This window comes from Dryobates pubescens, chromosome Z (genome assembly GCF_014839835.1).
Source record: "Dryobates pubescens isolate bDryPub1 chromosome Z, bDryPub1.pri, whole genome shotgun sequence".
Classification (NCBI taxonomy): domain Eukaryota; kingdom Metazoa; phylum Chordata; class Aves; order Piciformes; family Picidae; genus Dryobates; species Dryobates pubescens.
The window spans coordinates 99,075,348-99,087,570 of NC_071657.1; the positions used below are offsets into that span (position 1 = coordinate 99,075,348).

A 12,223-nucleotide genomic window follows, 5' to 3' on the forward strand; every position below is an offset into this window, starting at 1 on the left:
CCATGTGTTCTCTGTGTTCACTCTGCATCACTCTGCCTGAGACAGATTATTGCAACAGGAAAAGTGGTTAAGAGATCTACAACATGAATGAAATGGACACATAAGTTTTCTCTGTGAAAAAAAGCAACACTGAAAGTAGAGATTCATTGGAAAGGTGATGAGCAGCAATGTTATACAAACACCTAAACCAACAACTAACTCTTTAGCAGCACAAGGTCACAATGCTGTTTAAAACATTCCAAGGCAAAAGAGAACAGAATGAAGAAACTCTTGCACATCTCAGAGAGTTCAGCTGTGAAATCGTGTCAAAAGATACTGCTGAAGCCAAAAAAATAAACTTTTTTATTAATAAATTACCAAAATCTGGTGTGAATAGATGAAATACCCAGACTTGATAGAGTGAGCAGTACATACAGTTCTGGAGATACATGGGGGACTACTGAAGATGCTGAACAGATTCTCCTCTGAGATTATACTGTAACCATAAATTTTCTCACTATTGTCTCTTAAATGTGTGCTGCTGGTTGCTGTCACAGACCACCGGTGGATTTGCTGGCATGGACCACCCTTGTGATGAAATATAACATCCCTATGTCTAAAGGACACCAGACTGGTGTGCCACATCTTTCTACGTGGAGAGAAGTCTCTTTTCTGATCCCTCCTTCTCTTAATTTCCCTCTTTGCTTAGTTTGGTTCCTTGTTTGTTTTCCCCTCATGGAAAAAAAAAAAAGAGAAAAAAAAAAAAAAGAAGAAAAAAGAGCATTGGAACCTTAAATTACCTTTTAACAAATTGTGTTTTTTAGCTAACACTGACATACTGGTTTCAGACAGAAAACTGAAAGGTGGCACGACCTGTAGATATGAGTGGTTTCTTGAGCTCAGAAATAAAGCATATTTATGAGTCCAAATAAGAAATTCCAGATTTCTAATTTCCTTTCCAAGACGACAAAACAAAACAAAATGAACCATTTTCTTCAATTTGCTGGGTTAGGAACTGGCTGAATGACTGAGTCCAGAGAGTGGTGGTGAATGGTGCCACATCCAGCTGGCAGCCAGTCACCAGTGGTGTGCCCCAGGGATCAGTGCTGGGCACCATCCTGTTCAGTATTTTTACTGATGACCTGGATGAGGGGATGGAGTTCACCAACAGTAAATTTGCAGATGATACAAAACTGGGGGCAGGTGTTGATCTGTTAGAGGGCTGGAGAGATCTGCAGAGGGACCTTGACAGGCTGGACAGATGGGCAGAGGTCAAGGGCATGAGATTGAACACATCCAAGTGCCGGGTTCTACAGACTGGCCACAACAACCCCATGCAGAGCTACAGGCTGGGGTCAGAGTGGCTGGAGAGCGGCCAGGCAGAAAGGGACCTGGGGGTGCTGGTTGATGGTAGGCTGAACATGAGCCTGCAGTGTGCCCAGGCAGCCAAGAAGGCCAGTGGCATCCTGGCCTGCATCAGGAACAGTGTGGCCAGCAGGAGCAGGGAAGTCATTCTGCCCCTGTACACTGCACTGGTTAGGCCACACCTCGAGTACTGTGTCCAGTTCTGGGCCCCTCAGTTTAGGAAGGAGGTTGACTTGCTGGAATGAGTCCAGAGAAGGGCAACAAAGTTGGTGAGGGGTTTGGAGCACAAGTCCTATGAGGAGAGACTGAGGGAGCTGGGGTTGCTTAGCCTGGAGAAGAGGAGACTCAGGGGAGACCATTTTGCTGTCTACAACTACCTGAAGAGAGGTTGTAGACAGGCAGGGGTTAGTCTCTTCTCCCAGGCAACCAGCACCAGAACAAGAGGACACAGTCTCAAGCTGCTCCAGGGGAGGTTTAGGCTGGAGGTTAGGAAGAATTTCTTCACAGAAAGAGTGATTGGCCATTGGAATGTGCTGCCTGGGGAGGTGGTGGAGTCACCATCACTGGAGGTGTTTAGGACGAAACTGGATGAGGCACTTGGTGCCATGGTTTAGTTGATTAGATCATGTTGGGTGATAGGTTGGACTTGGTGATCTCAAAGATCTTTTCCAACCTGGTTAATTCGGTGGTATTCTGTATTCTGTAAACCAAACCAAATGAAACCAAGATCTGTTCAGATCCACAATGCATGACAACACGTTCTATAGTTGCATAAAACCAAACATTGGTAAGTTAACCCTGTACCACTTTTCTTCTTGCTTAATCCAGTATCTAGCAATTAATTACATCTTGCTCCTGATATATTCAGTATCAGATTGAATGACAGATCTATTTATAGTGCTCCTAGAATTTGTTATACATCAGGGAATTGCAAATCAGATAGTGGTGACATTAACATAAATATCTATGGACATCTGAATTTTATAAAACAAACTGAGCATTTCCTGGTGCTTATGGTTAGTGTAATAGTTTTCTGGAACCCAAGGGATATTAATGTATGCTCCCAGCCTATTGTGGAAGGCCAGCTAGGTGTAGAGATTGTTTCATCCACAAACAGCAAGGCCTAGCCATTTATTTATTGTAAACCACAGCAAAACTAGCCATCATAATTTACTTCACTATATATAAAGCACCATTTCCTGATGGTTGTTCATACACTTTCTTTAGAACTTACTTAAACATGAACTGAAAAAAAAAACCAACTTCTTGATAAAATATGCATAGATATACCTCAATTCTGTGTTTATTTCAGACCAATTCAAAAGGCAGCAAAAAGAACAAATCCCATAGAATACGCATGCAGTGTAAGCAGATGCATCAATAAGAAACGCTGACAGACTCAACCTGTCCTACCGAGATAGACTCACTTCACCTATCTGTGTGAGGGACAACTACAACTGCGACATTTAAGCAGAAGCTGAAACTTCTGAACACATTACTTTTCTCTGTTTCTCTACTCTGTTTGGGACCATGAACTAGGACTTGACTTTCTGAGGTTTCAGGTGGTAGAGAAACTTTTCATATTTAGTCATCATCAGAGACTCTCTAGGCAAGGATGTAAGTCTACAACAAGACCAAGGATCAAGTGTGACTCACTTGCACCTGCTTTCCTGCTACTACTTAACCTGACTATCAATATGCCTTAGCATTTTGCCACTTTTCCTGAGATTTCAAACTGATATAACCAAATGTCTGAATTGAATATAGTGATATTTTGGCATGACTTGTCTAAAATAAGTCCAAATCAGACACAAAACATTATTTTAATGGTAACACAGCATACTATGAATTCCAGAATTTCTGAGAGGAATATGACAGCACTTGTGTGACTCAGAACACTCACTAGAAAAGTCAACACTTACATATTCAAATGTTTTATTTCCCAGACAATGGGAATAATTGCTCAAAAGGAACCCAAACTAATTCCATTTTGCTGGGATACTAATTCTTAATAAACAAAATTATGAACTTTAATCTGGTTTCTATTCTCATTTTAAAGCAAAAAAAGTTAGAATATTAGATTCTGCTCACTAGGAAAGCTTTGAGATCATTCCAAAATCCCCTTAGAGAACAGATTCCTGAAAACTGCTGTTTGAGAAAGACACTCCACTTTCCAGCCCAGATCCTGAGAACTTAGTGGCTTGGAGTACAATTATCTGGCAGGAGGGAATCTGCCTCTACATGTATGAATGCTGATAGCAGCTGGCTGCAGAAATGGTGTTGGCAATAGCTTCAGCCACATGACCATTCCTCTAGTAGAAAGAAATAAGCCAGATGGTAGCCAAAGAATTAGAAAGAAAGCAGCGAAAGGAACAGAAGAAGCTCACATGAAACAACAAAGAACCTTTCTTTCTTTCCTGATTACTGTCTCAGGAAGTGTATCTTTGCAGCTAACTTGATGTAGTTCTGACACTGCAATCATTTAACAAACTTACTGATTCTTGGATTATGCAATACATTTTATTGCTTGTGCCATTACTTTGGAGCTTACAATCTCTACAAAATTGTCTCCACAAACAGTCTTTACTCAGCAGATTTTCACTCTTGAGTTTTTCAGAACTCCTTCACTGTGGAAAAAAGACTTCATGATCATGCAGACAAACAGAACAATCCTGCAAAGAGCCTGTCATAAAGTCAGCGGAGATTAAAGTGTGTAGCATCCAGCAGGACTGTGTGTCACATAGCACATTCTTACTCATACATCCCAGTTATGCGCAGGAAATTTTGTTAAGTGCTTTAGTCCTTCTTCATCCACATGTGATAGGATTTAGAGATCATGAAGTAGGCTTCTACGGAACTCTGTCCATTTTTCAGAGGTCTCAGGAGGCTCTGAAAGGTAACTGTGCTACTAGCAGGACTCAGTTTTTACATCTAGTGGTATTTTCCTGAGCAAAACTAATTGCAGGAAACACAGTTTCTGCCTGCATTTCAGGAAATTAGGTGTGCTTCAGTTTAGACAGACTCAAAGCTTTAAAGACACAAAAATAAATTTGGAAAAAATGAAAATAAGTGAGCTTGTCTGTGAAGATTTAAGAAAAAATATATTTACAAATATTTTGTTGGTATTGGACTAGAAAAATATTCATCTTCCAGAGAGCAGGATGGACACCTCTCACAAACCCTCCCTCTTCTTTCTCCATCCTGCAAAACTATACTGAAATTATGAAATGGTTTGGTGGTCTTCTGAGTTTCCTTATCTGTCAAATACTCAATCCTGGCCTTGGCTTTGTATTTAGTACTGTAAATACTTACACTTCAGATGTATAATGAATCAAAAATGAACCTCTCCCAGTTTTTTTCATCTGCATTCCTGGTTTTGTTCAGTACAGTTTGCTAAGGTGTTAAGCCATGGTTGATTTGATGAGGAGGGCAGATGAGGAGGAGCCCCCAGGTGACTGCATTGCATTTCAGATTTTCCAGAAAAACTGTATTGTCTCGAGGTGCATTTTTTCCCTAGGAAAGCCTGTATTATCCTGAACTCTTCCAATGCCTTTTGAAATACGCACACCCCAGCTTCTAGCGATCAGCAAAGAAACTCAAATCACTGTATGACTACAAGGAGTCATCAAAGCATCACAAAATCTCCCAGAAGTGAAATACGTAAATTAAAACATAATAGATAGATTCTGAGTACTCCACAGAAAAAAAAAAAAGCAACAAAACAAATTTTAAAATCACAGTCATCTTCACAATTTAAAACAACTGGAGAGCACGCTTTGCTGAACGACGTTCATCGTGGAAAGCCTGAATGCTACTATCAGGTATTCCTTTTTAGAAACTAAAGCCTCTTGAGATCAGATAGTTGAGTGACGTGAGCAGAACTGTCAGTTGACATAAACAAGGTTATTAAATTACATAGGGACTGAGTACTGTAAAATTTTGTAGTAGATTTCTAACCTACAGTGTGAATGGAGCCATAGCAGTGACATAGCAATATGCATGTTAAAGATTTTTAATCCTCTCCTCAGTCAAAATGTGCAGTTAAATTAAATTAAGAGGCAGGGACAAAAATGGCTGACATTCAATGATACAACTATGACCCAGTTTAAAAAAAAATTAAGTTCAGCCTCATGCTAATTCTGTAAAGCTCCTCAAAACCAAACACATGATACTTTGTGGGTAGGCATATCCCTGAACTTTACATAAGTACTTTGCTTTTTGTTATCAACAACTTTAAAGACTATTTTCGCTTTGTTAGATTGAAAAATTAGATAATGTGCTGTATTTACATAAGTTAATCGTCAAAGTATTCAGATCCTATACTAACATGCTACTTTGAAATATTATTCTTTTTGCTTCTGAAACATTAATATATTTGCAAAAGAGACAGAATTCTTTAAGAAAAAATAAAAAATCCTTCATAAGATATCTTTAGGAGAATGTAAATTGAATTATATGATTTAGTTTTGAATTTTTAAAAACCATTACATATATCAACTTTTTGTTCAATGCTCCAATCCCCCTCTCTGGTTCTCGTTTTGTTTTGGGGTGTTTGGGGATTTTTTTGTTTGTTAGTTTGTTTGTTTGTGGGTTTTTTGGTCATAAAACCAGCACACTCTGTCTGATCAACCTAGCTTTTGCAAAAGAAAGCAATGAGAGAAGTTGGACTGTACCTAGGCTCTTGTTTGTTTGTTTGTTTTGGTTTTGTTTGTTTGTTTGTTTCCTATATGCCATGTTTGCTATCATACAGAAAACATATGCGCCAACAAATGTCAGGGCTGCATCAATTAAAATGAAAAGGTCATTATGTTATCTTTCAGATGATATGTGGCAAATTCTTCAATGCATTGCAGGCAAACAGGAGGATCTTAAGAATTTTATTTGAAAAATTAAATTGCATCTGCTATAGATAAAAGTAAGGAAAACCAGTATTGGTTCAGTTGCAAAAAGGAATACAACAAATAATTAGCTACCTTGTCATTGTTATTTTTAAAGAACAGTGAACAAAAAACATGTAACATTTCTTTTTCCCCTTGGTTCTGTTTACCTTTAAAATGTTGAACACAAAAATAATTTAACAAATATGGTTTGTCTGCTTATGCACCTCCACTACAAATATTCAAATTTGGCATGCTGTATCTGTGCATCATATTTATATTTAAATGCATTTACTCATATAAGGTACTGATAATAGTTAGAGGTATTATTTTTATAAGAATACTGGCATAAATGTTAATCTACTTTTTTTCTGGCTTGGAGTAAAAAAAATAAATAATTGAAATTATTATTTGCTGTGAAAATGCAGTCTAACAAACTTCCATGATCACTTACACATAATATTTTACAATTAAATAGAAACAATTACTATTTTCCTGATACACATGTTCAGCAAAGCCTTTATTAGCTCAACAGAGTCACAGTAGGTAAAAGACATGTGCAAATCTTTATATACTATATTCCTATAGAAGAATAAAAAAGAGCCACAGTTGCAGCTATTATCACTGTTAATTGCACCATAAGCTACTAGGAGACCTACCTGTAGGACTTCAAAAAATGAAACCTCATCTTATTTCTTGGAGGTGGACGAGGAGTGTAGTCTCCAAGAGGATCCCACAGAAAGGCCATCAGCAAAGCTAATTCTAAAATTGTCTGAAAAATATATCACTGAGGGGAAGGAGGGTAGTTGTGCTGGAGGTGCCCTGCACTGATCATGAAGCACTTGTAACTGTGTAAGGGAATGTCCTTTTCCTATGGTATGCTTTGGCAGAGATGTGGCTGGCTGAGAGCACAGGCTAGAAGGGATAACTGGGATTTCCTACAGCGTAAGACTTGCCCTTTGCATGAACGTTTCCTATATTCAGGGCTCTTATCGCATTATTCAAGTGAGAACTCTTATGGCAAACCCTTGGGTAGTTACAGCAGCCACTAAAGAGCACACAGCCTCAGAACTAAGGCAGACCAGAAACAGACAATGCTCTGATTGCTCACTGCTGCCCAGTCAAAGGCCTTCAAACTCTTAACAGTCTGTTTAAAGTATTTTTAATATGGATTATAGGTGAACTATCTATTTTGACTGGCATCAGTCGGCTAAAGGATATGCAGGAAAAAATCCCCAAATGCTCAAAATGAGCCACAGACCAAAAGCCACTATGTCCCCTAATGTGTCCTCTCTGGCACAGGTAGGAGTTTGTAACCAGGGAGTAAAATTGCTATTGAAAACATCGCCATAAACCTCTCAATTGCCTCTTTGTTCAACTGTTAACTCTCTTCAAGTGTGTCTTCCTTCCTCATAGTTTCTAAAGAGAATCAATTTATAACATTAAGCAGCTTTTCTGAAAGAGCTTAATCATCTATGAGAGATCACCCACTCTAAGAGTACATCTCAGACTGGTAGCTAATTTTCAGGCCTCTTGGCAGCTTTTCTCAAAGACATCTCTCCTTGTACCGAATTACCACTACTGACTTTGAGAACTGAACTCAGTTCCCTGCTACCTCGGGTAATTCTGATTTGGTTGATGTTTTTGCTTTATTGTTGCTATTTATTTTGCTGGTCTGTTGTTGTTTGTTTGTTTTGTTGTTGTGTTGGGGTGAGTCTTTTTGTTTATTTATTTTTAATTCAAGCCCAAACTCTTTTACACAATTGTTTCAGCCCAGTGCTAGTATTACTGAAGGCAAATAACTGCCTAGAGTTTAATTCTGACATGAACTGAGGTCATGCTATCAAGGCCACCACAGCTCCTTTACCACCTCTGAATGGGACTGTTCTGTGATTTGGGCAATCTTTGCAACAAAACTAACACATATTTTTATTCATAGGAAAGGTGATGGAGGTGAAACTGAGCAAGGTTAGAACACAAATTTAAAATGAAAATTTAGGATAACTCAGGGCTCTACTGGAAAAGGTCAGAGAATTAGAAAACTAAATTTCCAGGGATAAACTATGCCGGTCAATCAATTATCTGATGTACGAATTTAATGGTAAAAGGTACAATGAGAAATTACGTGTTTCTGAAAAAAACACATGTGGTACGTTTTGTTCTTCAGAAGAAACACTTTTTCTGATACACTGATAAATGTACCACAGGGTCAAGTAACAATAAATCTCTTCACAGCATGAAATAAGTTTTAATATTTGGGGTGCAGAGGTGAAATCACTGTTTTCAGGCCAGAAGCCATATCAGTTTTGATCAGTTTAAGGAATACACTATATAATTAAACTATAATAATATAGCATCTAATTTTCATAGTAATATAAACTTGACTATTCCAACAATGGCAGTAAGGTGCTTTCTGAGTATCATGAGTTATAGTCTTCCTTCTCAATTGTGTCATTAAAATTTGAGTGATTAACCGATCACTTTAAATATATCTGAATGGCAAAACTGGATGTGATTCTTGCCAAAGACTGTACTTCTCTTCTGGCAAGTAAAACCAAGGTAGGCTGCATTTTTATAATGACAAACTGCTTATTATGAGTTCTCATCTCTCCTCCTTAGTGCCCTTCCCCTCACTAAAGCACTAAACCCGCTAATGCAGCCAACCACAGTAAGGTCATAGAAATAAGCTTCTTACAAGATTACTATGGACTAAATTTATACCTTGATATCAAACCCACTTACCGTCACTACACTGTGACATGCAGTAGCTCACTGTATCACAACAAATTACAGGTTGGATGCACGTTCAAGAAAACAAAGGAGCAAATAACTATCACATTCCTTGACTATAACACATAAGTTGCTAGGCTCCTCCTGGCTTTTTTCTTTTCATTCATACAAAAAGAAAATAATGTTTCTAGAAGTAGTCAAGAGCATAAAGTGATCGAACACTGTTACTTGTAGGCAATGTTTTTATGGAAAAAAAAATAGTTGAGTAGTGTGAGTAAAGAAGTATGAGTAAAGAAGTATGCAGTTTTATATAAAAGAGGTAAAAATGATCATTGTGCTTGCTGGTAATCCAGTTCTCTACAGAAATACATACTGTAATAAACATTCCCAGTGCAGTATCTTTTGACATTCTGTGCAGTTCTGTAATGGCAGCTTGGGCTGTGCATTTTAATAGATATTGAGACAGCAGCTTCATGCTCCTAGCTGCTTAGTACCACCACTATAGTATGTCATTACTGATTACTTCAGCTTTGCAGGATCTACAAAGACTGAATTATTACAGAAATATTTCTTTCACTGTTCTGCCAGATATGTAAACTTTTAATTATTTTCTTATTCTATTTTTTAGAAAAGGCTCACAAAAGTGAACAGTAAAATAATGTTTTTCATAATTAAAAATGAGAAACAAAATTAATAATGAGTACACAAACTCACTTGAAATTAGACTTCTTTTTTTCAGTTGAAGTCACCTAAATGCAAAAGATCTTGGTAGTAAGCAGGTCTGTTGATAAGCATGACTATCTTTATGGACTCAGTTCTTTTCCCAGTTACATTCTGACACAATTCAGAACTCAAAGGGACAAGGTTTTTTTCCCTAAATTCTTCTCAAAGTATTAAAAGTTCAATTTATTTTTTTTTAGGATACTGTGGCTTCTCATGCCTTGATCTTGTCAGTCAGATGCAACTTGTGACAAATACTTAGATCAGCATCATCAACTGCATTTGACATGTGGTATCCTGGGTTGCTGGTGGGTGGGACACTACATCAGCTGTGTATTACACCAAGGGGCTCAGGGAGTACAACTCCACCAACCACCTCTTGAGCAGCCTGGCAAAGTGAACAGGACCACTGGCTGCTGCTTTGACAGAGGAAGCAGCAGTATATACAGGTAGCAGAAAAAAATACAGGCACTTGGGCATAATACTTTGTGTGGGAAAATAACAGAAGATTGGTGAGGACTATATACATGCTCAAATGTTTTGCAGCTTGGGTATCCAAAAACCATATATTAACTATTGTTTTGCCCTTGGACAAGTAGAACATCTGTGTTTGGATAACATCAGCCTGTGATAAAGACAGGATATATAATATGCTTGAGATTCCTGCCCTGGTATGGCAGGAATGGTAAATTATGCCTGCAACAGCGAGTTTGGTGATCCTCTAGCATAGTCTAACTTCCATGGTGCCTGCATTACTGCTTGTGGACTTCCGCCCAGGTGCTGCATTGGAGAACCTCTGGCTGGCAAGGAAGCAAGAATAATTTATTCTTCAAAGCATTTCATTGGTGCCTTTGTGGTTGTTCTGTGTCCTGCCTATGTAACACCCTTTGCAAACTGTGGAAAGTAACAGGTCTTTCCTGCATGCTCCCTTCATGCTCATTTGGTGTACTGTGCCCAAAGCCTGTGTCCTGTGTATTCATCTATTGTATGAAGTGTTGTACTTTGCCAAAAAAGAAGGTTACAGTTACTATTGCAAAAATACCAATATATGAACTTTGCTGTTTATTTCATGCTTATTTATCAACAACTAGAAACTCTGAAAGAGTTCAAACTGGGGTTATTACAGAGGACATAATGGTTTACTTTAGAGTACACTATTTTACAGATGCTTCTCCCAGAGTTATTGCTTCTGCTCTCAAACACTGGATGATGGTTTAATTGGACATATCCAAACAAAATGCCACTGAATATTACATCACTAAAATCAAATATTTACTCACTGCTTCAAAAAGGTGGCTTGCACAATCTGAATTATGCACATTTTGTCACAGACAAGAAATTTTTCCAGATCCCCCCCCCCAACCACTCATACATTGATTCTATAAAAAGGAAATAGAAAAAAATATCTGAACACATAACAAAATGTAAGTTTTCCCATTTCAGCAACATTATAGTAATGTAATTTTTTGATAGCACTAGTTTTACAGAGTATAATATAATGTGATTTGAGACACATGTTTGTCTAATCAGTCATGGACTATTTGCAGTTCCTCATATACCTGTTGTGTGGAAATTACTGTTTAATAGTGGTGACTAATTTCATAGTGAGATGAAGTTATGTGCTCTTATAATTGCCTTTAATGCCATGCAATGAAGCAGAAACCTCTTGCTCAGAAAGTAAAATTAATATTTCTGGGCTGGAAGCAAACCACATGGGGAAGTATCTAAGATTAAAAAACTGTGAAATCAAACTGCTAGAGCAGGTCTAGATGAAGGCCGGGAAGATGATCAGAGGGCTGGAGCACCTACCCTTTAGAGACAGGCTACAAGAGTTGGGGCTGTTCAGCATGGAGAAAAGAAGGCTCCACAGAGACCTTATAGAAGCCTTTTAGTACCTGAAAGGGACCTACAACAAAGCCAGGAAGGGATTTTATAGAATAGAATAGAATAGAATAGAATAGAATAGAATAGAATAGAATAGAATAGACCAGGTTGGAAGAGACCTTCAAGATCATCAAGTCCAACCTATCATCCAATACCATTCTACAAGGATTTGTAGTGGCAGGACATGAAGGAAAGGATTGAAGCCTGAGGAGACCAGATTTACACCAGATATTAGTAAGAGATTCTTTATAGTGAGAGTGGTGAAACACTGGAACTGGTTGCCCAGGGGGGTCATGGACATCATGGAGATGTCCAAGGCCAGGTGGGATAAGGTTTCTAGTGGACGGTGTCCCTGCCAATGCCAGGGGGGTAGAATGAAATCTTTAAAGTCCCTTCCAATCCAAACCATTCTGTGAATCTGAATTCTTCCATAAAGTAGAAACATCATGGACAAGATGAGAGATGCCAAAAATGTACCAGGCTAAAGAGATAGCTCTTTCATTAAACATGCATACAGACATTGCCTACTATAGATGACAGGCAGCCTCAGGAATTAAGTATCAGAGTGAAAGCCATGCAAGACCTCAGCTCAGAAATAAGTTGGTTAAATCATGAAGGAAATGAAAGTGTGGGCCAGTCAGGAATGTTAAGGCTATTGAAATGTGGCT

The 12,223-nt window shown here is 38.3% G+C and overlaps 1 protein-coding gene across 6 annotated transcripts in view; it reads right to left on the reverse strand.

Moving 5' to 3' along the window:
- PDE4D (phosphodiesterase 4D) overlaps nucleotides 1-12,223 on the reverse strand; it is a 471,410-nt gene that overhangs the window by 198,195 nt on the left and 260,992 nt on the right. Inside the window, exon 1 of one of the 6 annotated variants that reach the window (XM_054179047.1) lies at nucleotides 6,881-7,005. The exons of the other annotated variants lie outside the window; for them this stretch is intronic. Coding sequence (XP_054035022.1) covers nucleotides 6,881-6,969 — 89 coding nt within the window. The 5' untranslated portion in view covers nucleotides 6,970-7,005. Of the gene's footprint in view, nucleotides 1-6,880; nucleotides 7,006-12,223 lie in introns of those variants that run through there. 6 annotated transcript variants of the gene reach the window in all.